The 17,191-nt window shown below is 35.9% G+C and overlaps 1 protein-coding gene across 1 annotated transcript; it reads left to right on the top strand.

The window, feature by feature from the left end:
• The first annotated feature begins 256 nt into the window (after nt 1-256).
• On the top strand, nt 257-3,370 carry atox1 (antioxidant 1 copper chaperone). The gene is made up of 4 exons (XM_048176066.1): nt 257-412; nt 588-660; nt 869-1,019; nt 3,105-3,370. The coding sequence occupies exons 1-3, from the start codon at nt 407-409 to the stop codon at nt 991-993; spliced, it is 204 nt and encodes a 67-aa protein (XP_048032023.1). The 5' UTR covers nt 257-406; the 3' UTR covers nt 994-1,019; nt 3,105-3,370.
• The last annotated feature ends 13,821 nt before the right edge of the window (nt 3,371-17,191 follow it).

The raw sequence follows: 17,191 nt of genomic DNA, 5'->3' as shown, positions 1-17,191 counted from the left end.
GTTTCTGTTTTGAGAATTAAAGAGTTTAACTTTTAAATTGTATCCACATCACATGTTGGCTAAATTAAAACCAACGTGAATTATGTTAATCGCATTATTATTATTATTTTTTTTTTTTGCCTGCAAAGGGAGCGTCAATCAAAAGTCATCATGTAAAATTACGTAGTGTACGTGTTTAAACCGTTTGTATAGTAACTCGTTGACTCGTAACACAAACGTGATATATAGTATAGAAGAGTCTTTCAAAATATGCGCACTTTGATCACATATATGTACGTTTAGTTCGTTTTTCAAATGAACGTTTTGTTAGTAATTTAGAGATGAGCCCTAAACTAAACAGCGCGTCATCTGTACAGCAACAGTCAGTCCCAGCAAAAACGAGTCTGTAAAGACAATCGGATCGATCATGACGGTAATTTCACTTTTAATCTAAAATTTAACTCGTAAAGATCTGTTTATATTTTGCTGCCTGATTTCTGGACATCCTAAATCACTTTTTTAAGATAACTTCGTAGACATTAGCTTCATAGCTAGCTTGTGATTCTCTCTTAGAATTGGATCAAATGTATTTTCTTTTCTCATGACAGACTCACGAGTTTTTTGTGGACATGACATGTGAGGGATGCTCTGGTGCAGTAACTCGAGTGCTTAAAAAACTGGGTAGGCTTTTAAATATTTCATATTTCAAACAGTCTCCTGCTGTGAGACCTTTGAACTGTGTATATTAACCTGTCAAAACTATTTAAACTAGATGTTTGTGAAACTACTTTGGTTTAATATATCCAAAATAGTAACTTAATTTCCTTTCCTTTTTTTATTAAATGTTTTTTTTCATGTTGGGACATAGTTCATTTGTGTCTCTCAACAGATGTCAAGTTTGACATTGATCTCCCCAATAAGAAGGTCTTCATTGAGTCAGACAAAGACACAGATGTTCTTCTGGAAACACTGAAGAAGACTGGGAAAACTGTTACCTACATCGGTCCAAAATGAAATATTTCACATTAAAACACTATAAGGTGAGAAGCAGCTGTTTGAAATTCAAATGAAACTGTTATTAATCGCAAAATACTATTGATTTGTGCGGATAAAGCAGAATAAAAAAGTATTAAAGGTGCAATATGTAATATTTTTGCAGTAAAATATCCAAAAAGTGCTAGGCCAGTGTTATATATTTTGTTCACTTGTGTACTTACAATATCCCAAATGTTTGCAACTATTTGTAAATTTTAATCAAGGCTCCAGGACGTGTGAGGAGTCGCCGGTCAATTGCGTCATACCCGTGTTACCCCTTGGTTTCTGGTTTTATTTTGTAGAAACCATGGAAACACCAAAGACGCTTTAATATATTACACATTTTAATAGACAAGGGAACAACTGTTTTGAAATATTTATAGACAGAAAACTAATTATTGTTATATAGCTCAACACGTTTAGTCTTATTGTTTAAATCAATTTTCTTGATTTTTTTTTTTTTTGCGAGTACCATGCTTTACCATGCCTCAGAGAAAAACACTATTTTGTCAAGTAGCTAACGTAGCATAATCAGATGCAGATTTATTTTTAGTAACAGTAATACTGCATTTTCTCCATCATACAATACGTTTTAAAATTAATTGCATGCCATTTATCAACACAAGCCATCCAGCATTTAATATGATATTCTAAAATCGATCTATCTTACTGCAGTGTGTAACAGCGTCTCAGAGCAGCCGCCGAGCGAACACTCAGAGTAACGTTATAACATCATTTTCAACACTCTCAAATGTATCTAATATGATAAACAGAGCTGCGTTACCTCATACTCATGAACGGAAAAGAGGAAGCGGCGCCGGCGACTGTGACATAATAAAAGTCCCGCTGCTCATGAGGCGTGTGCTCTGCTTCATACTAAAGTAACGTTAATAATCTCATCCATGAACATGATTTCTTCCCAACTCCAATCCCTATTCTTTTGCACCATCTTTTGAGGTGAAGACCACATGTCCCATGATTCCGCGCTTGGTATCATCAAACTCAACCTTTGTTTTGAATAAGCCTCTAGCGGACAGAAATCTTACATACTGCACCTTTAACTAGAGATGCACCGATACTAAATTTCTCCACCAATATCCGATTATTCAGAGTGACATCTGCCGATACCGATAACAATACCGATAGTTTGGGGGTTCTGCCTTTTATATGCCTTTTATACCTTCTTTTAAATTAATGATAATTTCATTATAATTAATAATCAATCATTATATTTTTAATTATTATATTTTGAAAGAAATGCAAATAAAAACTTTATTCTCTCCATTTCATCAACTTGTTTCAAAGTAACTGGTATCAGTTATAAACAAACACATTACTCAAATTAATATTAACACACTTTAACTCAATTCTGAAGATTAAATTAATATTTCTTAACTTTCTGAATGTTATTAATTCTTATAATTGCTATTAATATCGAACATCAAACTGGTTTCTTAGCATTTTCTTTACACAAAGCACAAATTCAGTGCATTTTCCTGCCCTCTTTTGATTGACAGGATATATCAGACCTAACTATTGGCTGTTTTTAAACTATCGGCCGATAGTGTGAAAATTTGCTTTTATCGGCCGATACCGATTATTGGCCGATATATCGGTGCATTTCTAGTATTACCTGATTCATTATGTTCTAGTAAATGAAAATACGGGTGATAGTAACCGGTCTAACTGGTATGGAAATATCTTGACTTTTGATTAAATGTGTCATAGTGTTTTACATGCGATTTAGACTTCTTTACACGCACACCATTGAAAACACTCCTTGAAGTTTTTAGTCACGCAGGATTTACTTGTTTTTTACAGTATAGGCTTTTACATATTAAAGTTGTACTATTAGTTTCCATCCTCCTGTTAAGCTTCCATAAGTGTTGTCTCTTTCTAATACCCTAATATACCTGTACATATTCTTATGATCGCATATCCTTCTCTTTCTTTCAGGTATTGAAGCTCTTATTTTTATTCTGATCTTCCTTCTCATAGTGATTTTGCAACACAGAAATATTGCAGTTGAGATTACCTAAAGCAGACTTGTGTTCAACTCTATTTTGATTCGATGAACCATGTTTTAATAGGTCAGAATCATGCTGCTTTGAAGATTATGAAGTGATACTCCCTCATCGGACAGCACATCACACATCAGATAAATCAACACATGTCTTTGGGACCACTGATGGAGATCTGTTCAGCAGAGCATTATGATAAGCAATTATAATAATGCTGAAATATAACCGTTTACAATGTGCTTGTTTTCATGCCACACTTGTCTGCTTGGAATTGTTGTAAGTGTCCAGTTGATGGTTCAAATAAAGATTCCTGTATTTACTTAGAGGAAAACAAACTGTGTGAATGTGTGGTGTTTGTCTATAACCAGTGTTGTTTTAGTATAATTGAGATACTTTTATAGTTTTTAGTAATATTTCGAATTAGTGTTTATTTTTTAGTGTACATTTAAGTTAGTTTAAATAATTTTTATGTGTTTTTGTCATTTTTATATTTTTTAATTACATTTTCATTAAGTTCCATTTCTTTTCTTTTTTTTAGTTATTTGCGTACATCAATTAAACCTAAATGAAAATGAGAAATCTTGGCAACTATAGCTAAAATATGTTTTTTTTTTACACATTTTTTTGATATATATTATTTTATTTCAGATTGTTTATATTATTTCAAGTAATGATTTTTTTTTTTTTTAGGGCTTTAGTTGTCATTTCACTCTAGAACTAAAGATCTCAGGTTTTTCTTTTCTTTAAATCAATATATTATCAGATCAATAGATTTTATATATATATATTGTTCAACAAATTATGTTAATATAACTGACCTAGATTAAATTCTTACCGTTTTAATGGCACTTTCAACTTAATTTTATTTTAATTTTCGATGTTTTCTACACCTTAATGCATCTAATGAAGTATAACATCTACTGGTTACAGTAAAAAAATCTTTATTTTGGTAAAGCAAATGTAATTGGACTTCTGTCCGTGGGCTTATATTTTTAACTGGCCTCAGTACCAGTAGGGGGCAATGTTACCCTTTCAATAAAACATCCATTTTCCAGGCAGCATTTTTTAAATTGAGTGTCTGCATGCTTTTACAGGCCAATGACCCCTTTGGTGGACCGAGAGATGTATACAATAATGTATTTACATTATTTCTTATTAATGGTTTGAAGAGTAGGATTAGTTTTACATAATACATTTTAATGTGACGGGAAAATTAAACACTTTATCTGATTTTTTAGGTCTTTGAGCATTCGTTGAAGTTATAGTTTAAGATCTGTTGCAGACCCTGTTAAATGATCTCACTTAAGTTGCACATTTACTATATTCTATTGGAGCTGTGGTGCAGTTCTCATTCGCTATACTGATGAAGGAAAAGCCCATGAACAAAGAAAACATACAATTTTTGAATGCAGAAAGACCCAAAGCAATCTGTTTTAGTTGATGTTAGCAAGTCAACTATATATATGTCCTACCATCACTGTAAAGCTTGTGTTTTAGGGACACTGTTTAAGGAGATGTTCCTAGGTATCCAGAAATCATGAATGCATACAGGATGACTCCATTAGGAAGGTATTCTACAGAAGTACAAGGGTCACAATCACAAGAAATGCCATACAAGCTGATTCACATAATGCTGTTAGAGTCATCAAGCCGCTGCCTATAATATGCCTTATAATACGACTGTGCAAACTGCTGTACATCTTGTTCTTTAGAAATGGGTGTTTGCTGGATACCAATATGTCATAGCACATTTTTGTGTATTATTACCTCTGTCTAGTGTGCGGAATACACAAAATAAAAGTGAGTGTAGCATTATTCTCATTGATGCAGAACAGGTTCTTACCTGAAAAGAATCTGAAAGAGAGAATCAGCGACTTGCGTTCCATTGTTCAAGTTGGTATAATTGCTGAGGGTGTAGCCTATAAAAGCACAGAGGAGATGTTGACAGGCAATGCAGCTGTACTAAACCAGGGTGGCAAACAACTGTAATGTATATCTGTGTTTATTTACTGATGAAACAATTCAATTTCAACCAAAAGACAAGAGGAAAACTGTCTTCAGCCATGCCAAGCTTGCCTGGTTTTAAGTGATGGAAACTCACTCATGCTACTGGGGTGTCGACACAATTGATCTTTTGTTGTGTGGAATGGCTAGATTGAAAAGAGAAAATGCAAGGAATGCTCAATCATTCAGGCCGTGTGTAGTGACTGGAGAAGCCTTCGCAACTGTAAAGAGTGTCAGGAAGATCCCCAGTGGTTCCCGCTGGCTGGATAAGACAGTGAATGGCAAAGTAACCCACTGTTTACAGCAAGTAGCTTGAACAAGGAGCCAGTCTTCACTTTTCTTTTTCTTTGCATGACAAATGGAGTATCACTACCTAAATCCTGCAATACAGGGTAAATCCTTGATTCCTATCTGGAACTTTGTCTCAAGCCCATTCTTTTCTTGGAATTAATTAGTCACTGTAAAGGGATAGTTTATCCAAAAATGACAATTCTGCCATCATTTACTCCCCCTCAAGTTGTTCCAAACCTGTATACATTTGCTCTGCTGTACACAAAAGAAAGATATTGACTACAATAGTAGGGAAAAAATACAATGGCAGTCAATGGGGGGCGAGATCTGTTTGGTTACAAACATTTCCTTTGTGTACAGCAGAACAAAGAAATTTATACAGGTTTGGAACCACTTGAAGGTAAGTAATGACAAAATTTTCATTTTTTGGTGAACTATCCCTTTAAGTTACTGATCCTGCTCATTTTCTGATCCAAGAAAACAGCTCGATGAGGTGCTGTCATCAACACCATCATCTGTTTTCAGATTCATTTGTAGATTTTCTTTCTTTTTTTAAATTCTGATGGATTTTTAATGAAATCAGAGATTCTTTTCTGACTCACCATAGTTGTTTTCTCATTTAAATATTCTAATTTTAGCTAAGTCGTCATTCACGCCAGACTGTGTTTTGAAATAAATGTATTCCTCAAAATCACAAACCACATTTGACATCATACAAAAACGAAATAATATTTTGAACAATTTTATGAATAAAGGGGGAAAATTAAAAACATGTTGAAAAACAAAAACTTTAATTCAAGTAATATCATTTTAAATTCCCATGCTGTCAGCAGGGGTGCTGCAGCACCCTCAGCACCCCTAGTTTTCGTGGCCATGCATAAATGTAAGTTAATGTTTCTTTTCTTTAACTTTAATCAAACTGTAATATTTGCCTTCCCCTTTTTGTTGATGTGACTTGTGGACTATGTGCACCATGTGGCTTATTTGATAACGTTAAAGTCAATATAAAATCAAAATATACAATCCCTATATTTTTATGGATGTTGCATTATTTATTATAAATAATTTACACATGCACATCATTATTGTTTTAAAATTCATGTGTCCTCATAATCTTTAATCAAAATAACTTCCCCATCTTAATCTCTTCTCTGATTGTGTTTACTGGCACGAGGACGGGACAACCTGCTGTCAATCACATGACATCGATCAATAGCAAAGACCCAACCATCCAATCAATTCCCGTTAGATAAAATCAAGTCTCGCCTTAAATTTTTCCCCCTTTGTTTGAGAAGTCTTTCATTCGAGTATATTTAAATTTCATTTTGAATTTAACCAGTCGATTCCTGATGGATAAAAGAGGTGGCTAATTCGTACGAATTTGAATTTTTTGCTAAATCATACATAGCCTATTATACGACTTGCCAAATCGCATGGATTCGTACGATACCCTAACCCCGCCCCTAAACCTACCCGTCACAGGGGTTTAGACCAATCGTATGGATTCGTACGATGCCCTAACCCCGCCCCTAAACCTACCCGTCACAGGGGTTTAGACCAATCGCATGGATTCGTACGACACCCTAACCCCGCCCCTAAACCTACCCGTCACAGGGGTTTAGACCAATCGCATGGATTCGTACGACGCCCTAACCCCGCCCCTAAACCTACCCGTCACAGGGGTTTAGACCAATCGCATGGATTCGTACGACGCCCTAACCCCGCCCCAAACCTACCCGTCACAGGGGTTTAGACCAATCGCATGGATTCGTACGACGCCCTAACCCCGCCCCTAAACCTACCCGTCACAGGGGTTTAGACCAATCGCATGGATTCGTACGACACCCTAACCCCGCCCCTAAACCTACCCGTCACAGGGGTTTAGACCAATCGCATGGATTCGTACGACACCCTAACCCCGCCCCTAAACCTACCCGTCACAGGGGTTTAGACCAATCGCATGGATTCGTACGACACCCTAACCCCGCCCCTAAACCTACCCGTCACAGGGGTTTAGACCAATCGCATGGATTCGTACGACACCCTAACCCCGCCCCTAAACCTACCCGTCACAGGGGTTTAGACCAATCGCATGGATTCGTACGACACCCTAACCCCGCCCCTAAACCTACCCATCACAGGGGTTTAGACCAATCGCATAAATTTGAACGAATATGTACGAATTGGTCGTGAGATAGCGTTGATATTTTCTCATTTAACATTATATTAAACTCAGAAATGTGTAAAATTACCTTAGTAAATTGGTTGCAAACAGTGATTCACACTGACTTGAAATGAAGTAGGTACTGTAGAGCTGCTACAGAAATGTAAACATGACAGTAGTTCTCAGACAGCCTTAAATGATGGATGGATGTAGAACAATGTCAGCCATATCTTAGATGTGTCTGTTAGCTATCAAAATGTTTTGCAGATAGAAATCTCCAGACACAATATGGGTTTCATGCTCACTGCATGGAAGTAAACACGTAGGTCTTGTTCACTTTTATGAAACTGCTAGCCGAGTCAAAATTATTGTAATTCATAATCAACTAAATGTTTTTAGCCTTTAATAAAGTTGAGTTAAATGCACCATCTAAGATAAACTGCTAGTGCCTGAATGTCCTCAGCTGACCAGCCAGCAGGGTGGCCAGATTCATCCTTTCTGTTAGATTCTTTCACAGGACAGACTATACCGAAACATATTTTAGAGTCTATTCAAATGGTCATCTAATTCTTCAATATTTTCACAGTATCAGACACCAGTTTAAACAGTGATGCTTATCAAGGCTCAGTTTAGTGCATGTTCCTAAATCTTTTCCAAGAGGAATGTATTTCTTTCATGATTAATGAAGTTAATAATGTGATTTTGTTTACTTGAATATAAACTATAAAACACACACAAAAGTATAAAGTTCAGACACAGTCGCTTGGTTACAGGCTCAAACAGGGCTTTCCTTGCTCAAATTAATTTGTCTACTGTATCTCAAGATCAGTTCAAGGCTGAGCAGTGTCAAATAACTGCTGCTCTATAGAACATCTGGATTTTTCCTCTTTGGTGCTTTTGAAAACAGTAAAATATGTGCAAAGGATAAAATCTACTGATAAATGTCATATGTAGCGCTGAAAAGAATTCCTTCTTTTTTCAAAATATTGAGCTGTTGAGCCTACAAAACGTGACTAAAGAGTGAGATGCCATGCAGGTAGAGACAAGTGTAATCATGCACACTGATCAAGGTGAGAAGCATCCGCTGTAACAAAAGCACAGTGCAGCAGCATACCCTGTTCAATCACACCCTGTGTGCATGACTTCTCCATCTCAACAAATGACCCTGACACTTACTGCAAACATATAGAGTAGAATAAATATAGCTTTTCAAAAAATCAGAAATCACAAAATATAATAAAATAATATATTAAGTTTGTGCATAAACCAGCAGAAAAAAAAAAACATCTCAATGAAAAGGGACAAAATGCTTGTTGTAAGATTTCTTAAAGTGACAATACACCTGAAAATATGGAAGCTTGTTTTTGCCACGAAATAAAAAAGGTAATTGCGAATTTTTATCTCATGCACAATTACGACATTTTTTCTCACAATTGCAAGTTTATATCTCACAATTATGACTATTTTCTTGCAATTCTGAGTTTATAGCTCACCATTCTGACATTGCGAGATGTAAACTTGCAATTTGGACTTTTTTAATAATAATTGTGAGATTAAAAGCCACAATCAGCTTTATTATTATTATTATTATTATTATTATTATTCCGTGGCAGAAACAAGCTTCTATAATAAACAGAAAAATAATTTATTCACACTCATGTTGCTCCCATAGTGAAGCAAGTCATTTTTAATATTATTTAAGAGCTGGTGGAGGGAAGAGTTTCAGTGAATATATTATCCTGTTGTAAGGCTGTTTAGTATTTTTACTGAAAAACAAAACAGGATTTTTTATTCTGTGTGCATAGGTTTAAAAATGAAACTTTGCCTTCATTGACATAGTCCACGAGTAAATTATAACAGGTTTGCAGTTATTGGTTATGCACTAAATTAGCTGTTAAAAAAGGCTTAACAGATGGGGCCAAAACTGAAGCTAATTATGAACACAGTGCGTTAATTAAATGCTACTTTAATTTCTGTATTTAAATGATGTTTAGTAGGAAGTCTCTATGGATTACTCATTCGATTCAGATTTCAGAAGAAAGCTGCTGATGTGGCAACACAAGGACATTTTTATGAGATCATATTTCTACTCTTAATAGTCTTGTCATCAGCACTGTCAAATGTTTTAAATGTCTTCAATATCGAATGCTCCTTGTGGGGATTATTACGGAAAAACAGCCTTCAGGACTGTCATTGTAAAAATAATTGATTAAAAATGAGCTGCATTGAGATGATAGAAGTGTTGTTCACACATTTGGTGAGAAAATGGGAAAAAAGGGAAGATAAATGAAAAAGAGGAGGCTAGGACTGATAATTTAATAATAGAAGTTTAGCCTGAAGGCGTTAAAGGGGTCATGACAGGAGAAATCAAGTTTGCCTTGATATTTGACATATAAGAAGTTTTTTACCAATAAATCACCTTGCAAAGTTTCAGAGTTTAAAAAGTTTTTTTCTAATTATAAAGAAAGCATTTATTTAATCAAACTCCAAAAACAGCTCATTTTGATTTTGCTGGATCTGTGATGTCCCACAGGCAAATACATCTGCATATGACCGCCTCCAGAGCAAGACATTGACGAATAGTTTTACATCATTTCACCATAAGTCCCACCCACTGGAGTTCAGTCGCTTAATGGCTGACATTTACAACCGCGGATTGTTTTTATGTCCGGGTGTTAAAGCAACTCCAAATAACATGATATTTAGCCCCTGAAATGCAAATTTTACCAGGAGAACCCTGTCAAAAACGCAGATTTTATTCCATGGAACGTGATTTTTACTGGGAACACGATTGGGCTAGTTTTGAATAGCAATTGGGCGAGTTTTGTTGTGAAAACCTGGCAACTCTGCCTACACTGGATATGCAGCGTTGTGTCAAAATCAAATAGAAGCCATTATAATCACTGATGTGTCTACACTGGATACAGTATACAGATGCGCATTCAGTTTTTGACATACTCCACACACTTGAGTCTGTCGACAACAGGACAAACGGAAGAGTCAAAGAATGTTCAAACAGCTTAAACAGTTTAACTAGTAAACTAGTTTAAACAGCTAGTTTGTGTCTCTATACAGACTTCAGAAGGATCCCAGCGTCGGAAACAAGTGGATGGTTTATTTTAAAGGCACCCCGGATCATGTTGCAGGATTATATGTTTGTTCGGAGCATTTTGTTTTGTAAACAAGGAACAATGTAATGGAGAGTTTGCAAAGAAACTTTTGTGGACAGATGAAGCAGCAACTGTTTTGGATCTGGCAGCAGCTGCATCAGTAAATTATTTCATAATGCTTAGTCTGTAAATGACAGTTTCATATGGATAATGTTTTCAAAACACTTACAGACATGCAATGCAGACATGGACGTTGATACTGTCTTCTATGTAATGTTACCCAATCATAACAGTGGTCAATTACTATACATACATATATATATATATATATATATATATATATATATATATATATATATATATATATATATATATTTATATATATCCCAGATTTGGACCCTACTGTACTTTTGATAAACTCACTGGAAATTTCTGTTTGCGTCTGAGTTAAAGTTCACCATATTATGAAAAATGAAGACTCTGCATATATAGAAATCACCCTGAAACTCAATGTAAAAATTCTGACTATCCACATTAAGGATGTTATTTTATTTGATGACAGCTAGACATGTTATCCAAGCCCTTCATGTGCTTGTCTGATTTTTATCACTTTAAGTACAACCTGAACATAATCACTAGGCTTCATCTAGTCTTCATTGTACACGTCACAGACTGCACCAAATACTGACAGCGTCTGATGCCCACAACTCTGCATTCTGATCTAGTTAGACACTACAGAAGAATCATCACTATTCTGTCCATTTGCTCCATCTGTCAGTTTACAATCATTGTCTTCCTGAATCGAAGCCCAGATGTTTTCTCTCTACGTCTATCTGTCCAAGTCATCTGTGAAGCAAAGGAAATAAGGGATACGGAGGAAGCGCCATTGTATTTTGTCTAGTATACACTATTCCCATCTGTTTCTTCACCTTTTCAGAGTTCTCACCATAACATGGCTTTCTTTAATACCTCAGCATCTTTTTATTGTCAGATTAGATGGCCACTTTATGGCCACAGATTATATCTAATCCTTCACTGAAAAGGATTTGCAGCATCATTGACAGTGCTGTTAGATCCGTGGCTTAATCTGCATCTAGCAAACCTTACAGTTTATGGAGGTTAATACTGTCTGTACACTGCAGAGGCGGCACAAAAATGTTTTATTAAAAATTATGAATACATACTTGATTTTGCAGCATTGACCATCATCTATTAATGTTTTAATGGGGTCATGACATGGATTTTTAAAATTATTATTATTTTAATATGTTCACTTATAATTAGGGCAGTCAATCGATTACAAATTTTAATCTAATTAATTACATACTCTGTGATTAATTAATCTAAATTAATCGCATACATAATTTTTGCTGTGAAAGTATTAAATATTTCAATTCAAATGAATCAATGCAGGGTTTTTCCTGGGTCAAAAATGGTCTTCGGTGGTGACAGACAACAGTAAAAAGTGCCCTACCCACGTGATCTGCGAGCCTGATAAAAAAAAAAAGTGATTTTATAGCTTAGTAAGAGAAGATGCTTTTTTGCTAAACCTGAAAAGTATTAAAAAGTAGCATTTAGAAGTTATATTAACAAATAATATAATTTTCTACCATATACAATTGAATGCACCTAGCTAACAACAACTTGCTTTGTTCTGGTTTCACCTCACTCCAGTGTAAATTAACTGATTTTATAGGTAGGCCTAATTTACTACACATTGTCATTTAAATAACCTGAAAATATTGTGGATTATTAAGGCTAATTTTACTAAGCACTCTTGCTAAATGGGGTAAGCACACTTATGTTCTCATTTCAGAGTTGTTTGAGTAAACGATTCATTATAGACCGTGTGGACAGATCAGTTGTTGTCATGATTCATTAAAATGAATCTGTTCAAATTAGTCATTAGGTCGTGAATCGGACATTAGCGGACGTTGACGCGTTGCGTGCGAATTGTGACTGTTATTAGGACATCGCAAAAGATTTGTCAACACAGAAAACACTTCACCACTGGATAGGATTTTCTTTTTTTTAACTGAAAGTGTGGTTTATGTCAGATGCACGTGCAGGGCGCCTGTCATTCTCCGAATGCGCCTCATGAAACATGGATTCGGTCTTACGAACTTTTAGCATTGTATCAGTTGATTTAGATATTATGTGTGAGGTAGAGAGAGTGCAAAGACGGTGCTTACTTTCTCGCGCGCACGAGGGAGGAGCTCTCAGCGCAGCAGTCGTCTCCCTCCTTCATTTTACAGTTGAATGGTGGCTAGAACGGCTCCAGGTTCAAAGGTCAATACGGAATGGATTAATCAGTGTTATTTTTTTTAACGCGTTATTTTTTCTCAGATTAATTAATGGAAATTAACGTGTTATTTTGACAGCCCTACTTATAATGTTAATAAAGTTTTTTGCACAACAAAACAAAAATATATAAAACAATTATATTCATTCTGACCCTCTGTCTGAAACGATCCATTTTCAAGGCGCGGGTTAGTAAACAGCCACTGTTATGATTGGCTAGCATCATTGCATAGAAAACAGTATCAATTCTAACTCACTATTGTTTTGAAAACATTATCCATATAAAACTGTAATTTATGAAATCATTTACTGATGCAGCTGCTGTCCAATCCAATACAGTCGACTGCTTCATCTATCAACAAAAGTTTCTTTTGCGAACCCTTCATACACTGTGCCTCGTTTACAAAACAAAATGCTCCGAACAAACATATATAGTCCACCGACACAATCCGGGACGCTACTAAAATAAATCATCCACTTTGGATGGATTACGATGCTGGGATCCATTCACAGTTCTGGGATCACGCAGAACACATTTTTCTATTTTTCACATTGATTTTCTATGTAAACATGCGTTAGATGGATGTGACTAATAGTGTTACGCTCGTGCCTTGCGTCTTTTGCAGCGCCTCGCACATGAGCGCCACGTTTTTAAGACGCAATGTCAAGTTAAAAGAATTTCAACTTTTCAACCGCTCATCAATGTCGGTTCCAAAATAGTGGACCAATCAGAAGAACTCGGAGGCGGGGCAAGCAACAAGTTGCAAGTTTTTGACGGCAACATGGCGGAGGATACCATAGCCAGTGCCATTATTTTCTTTTTTCCACGTCAAAAATAGTATCTATTCTACTGTTTGCTTATGTCTATTATTTCCGTTATTGCTGTTACTGCATCATGTCTCAAAAATGCGTTTTGAGACCCTTGAGTTCTGTGCTGCGCTTTTTTAAAAACCATACCTGAGCGCTCCGTCTCGCATTTTAAGATGCAAAGATGCGTCAGAAACTGAACGCAGATCTGTATACTGTATCCAGTGTAGACAGCATCAGTGATTATAATGGGTTCTGTTTGATTTAGATGCAAAGTTATGCAACCCTCAAACAGGGTTGCCAGGTTTTCACAACAAAACCCGCCCAATTGCTACTCAAAACTAGCCCAATTGCGTTTCAGGGGGGTCCCCCAGTAAAATCCGCATTTTGGCGGGGTTCCCCTGGTAAAATTTGCATTCCAGGGGCTAAATATCATGTTATTTGGGGTCGCTTCAACTCGCGGACATGAAAAACAACAGTGTTAAAGTAGCCCAATTCAGCGGGAAAACCACGGACTTGGCAACACTGCCCTCAAATGTCAGCCGTTAAGCGTCTGAATGCCAGTGGGCGGGGCCTAATGATGCAATGATGTAAAACTATTCGTTGATGTCTTGCTCTGGAGGCAGGCATATGCAAATGTATTTGCCCGTGTGACGTAACAGATCCAGCAATATCAAAACGAGCCGCATGTATGCTAAAAGATCAAGGCAAATTTGATTTCTCATATCATGAGCCTTTTAAACAAACAAACAAATAAGCTTACCAATACATTAGCAATAACCACTGAGCCCTTGAGCACTATACCTGTACTCAAAGTCTACCACTAGATTCAATCTGGATTCAGTGCCTGCAGCACTATGATATTAAGCACCTGAATCACAGAAATAAAAGTGTGTGTGTGTGTCTTGTGGTAGTACACAGTAGCCACATGGCAAAGATGATGGGGTCTATTTCCAAATTACAGAGCAGCTCTTGAGACAATGAGATGGTTCACTGTGAAAGACACATTCAATTTGTGTGGGCTGCTTTCAGCTGACGTAATGACAAAGAGAGGTTTCTCTTGCCAAACACATTCTGTCGTTGTATTTGCCATCACAACATTTTTTGAGGATGGAAATTTATTGCATTGCTTGCTGACATTATACGTTTTCTAATGTATTGATCTCTAACAGCTTTAATTGCATTTCATCTTTATCATGCCAACTGAACCTGCTCTATAAAGCATTTGATTTATGCACACATACTGTATATATGTACAGTAATCTAATGTGTGATGATATATTCCCGTCCAGTGTTGATATTTTTCGCTGGTCCTGTTGGCCAGGGTTTACATAAAGTCTAAACAGGAACTAAGAATGAAAAGGGACCTTGTTCCTTAAAGGATGTGAATCTTTGAAGAGCCTGTGGAACTTTATTGAGGAAATGGTGGTCGAAATCCCACCGTCTGGTGCGTAATTCAGAATCTAGCTATTTTCGGTCCGGCCCCAAGAGAGGTATTTCCCGTAAATGAACCAAAGAGGGGCTCTTTCAAAATAAATCAAGGGCCAGCATTTGTGATGCAACATTATTGCTTGAGAATACATAGTTTTTGCAGATTTTTTCCTATTCTTTATAATAGAAATGGAAATGTGTTTCAGTTCTAATTTTTTTTCAGGGAGTCTGTGACCCTTTGCGATCTTGTTAGATCCCACAGACAGCGCCACGTCTGCAGTGAATAGAATAATTACACCTCCTCCGTGGCCTGCTTTCAGTGTCTGCAGAGGCCAGAATGGAAAATGCCACGTTGCAGAGAAACTATTTTTTTCCAGCGTTGTCTCATCCAGATGTTTCTCTCCTAACTGCTCTGTACACTCAGAAAGTACAGACATTAGCAATCTATAGCAGAGCGAGCCTCGCCGACTGTACATTTACGGCAGATGTCTGATGGGTGGAATGAAACGGTAGGCGTGATTAGTTTAGTCTGGTGGTCAGGACACACAAAACTAAGAGACAGTACAGTGGGATGGGCCCCTGGAATTTCAGACTGGATTTTTTTTTTTAGAAGATTCAACCATTTGACACTCACGCTCAAAAAATCTGTGCTGCCAATCTGAAATACATGCTACAGTCAGCCATACATGCTCTTTAGGATCATAAATGAGTTTAGGAGTGAATCACATAATGGCATGTCTATAGAGATCACTTCTGAGTGAACACCAGAGAAGTTTCTAGATCAGGTCTTTCTGCACAGATGAAGCATATAAAAGAATCTTACATAAGCATTGTGTCAAAGAATCAACAGATTGAAAAAAAATAAAACAAGTACAATTTTATATAGGCCTATCAGTGTACTGGGTCATTTTAAAGTATCTTACATTGTTGATATAAATTATATTGGTTCATTAGGTATTTTTATGATATGTTTTTTAGTGCTGTCAATCAGATAAAAAATTAACTAATTAATCACGATTAAAAACAATTTTCACACAAAAATTTCATACTTGCTCTCCAAATTAATAGTAGAAACAACTTAAAGACAGTATATTTTAAAATGTATATTTAATGGCATCTTTTTATGAATGAAGGCCAGAACCACTGATACTTATACTGATATCTCTATGAAATCTCAATTTTTTTTAAAGCATTAATTATAGACACTCAACATTACACACTGTAAAAACATGACTGTAAAAACAGTAAAATACCATTTTCCATTGAAACAGTAATATATAATAAATACAATGCATTCTAGGTAATATTTAGAAAAGAGGCCTTTCTCAAAAATGACAAATAATATTACCCAAAATGCACTGTTTTTACGGTATATATTACCGTTTTTTAGTTACTTTTTTTACTTTTTAATTTTTTTAAAGCCTAATAAATGTTGAAATCAATAGCTTTTAGTTATAACACTGTATAGCTAACTAAAAGCTATCAATTTCAACATTTGTTAAGTGAATTTAAAACAATCTTCACATAAACCCATTATAATAAATGTCATATTTACCTGCAGCCTTACCTGTCTAACAGGAAATATACAGAAACTGAATAAAGTTATCAAACACTTTTCATTCTTCACTGCATCAATTATAAATAAAATATAGATGAATCCTTATTAAAGCTACAATTTTGTCTGTTACATTTGTTTTTTGATTGACATTAATGACAGACATCACAGCAACTGGTTTATTAGGCTGCCGTCACTTTAAGAGCAGCCGCTGCCAAACATGATGCGGATCTGACACTAATTAAACAACTCTTTAAGTACATTTAAGGCTTCATTTAACTAATTTAAGACTGCTCTTATGAGGATACTCGACAAAATGGGCATTTTGGCATAATTCTGTGTGTTATTTTTGTTCAAGCGCAAAAGAGATCTCAATACTGGCGCGCGTATTTCTGTGCTCGAGTCGCGTGTGTGTCACATGACACGACATTCACAGTCAGCAGGTTTTCTTATGTCTTGTGGCGCTTGAATGGTTTAAAAGCATTTGTGTGAT

This window comes from Megalobrama amblycephala, linkage group LG23 (assembly GCF_018812025.1).
Source record: "Megalobrama amblycephala isolate DHTTF-2021 linkage group LG23, ASM1881202v1, whole genome shotgun sequence".
NCBI classification, from domain to species: domain Eukaryota; kingdom Metazoa; phylum Chordata; class Actinopteri; order Cypriniformes; family Xenocyprididae; genus Megalobrama; species Megalobrama amblycephala.
This window is presented reverse-complemented; position numbering and strand designations above follow the sequence as displayed.

Bases quoted from the DNA above. Each gene is read 5' to 3' on its own strand.
- atox1 (XM_048176066.1), top strand. The intron at 661-868 runs GTAGGCTTTTAA...GTCTCTCAACAG, and splicing joins TCGAGTGCTTAAAAAACTGG to ATGTCAAGTTTGACATTGAT.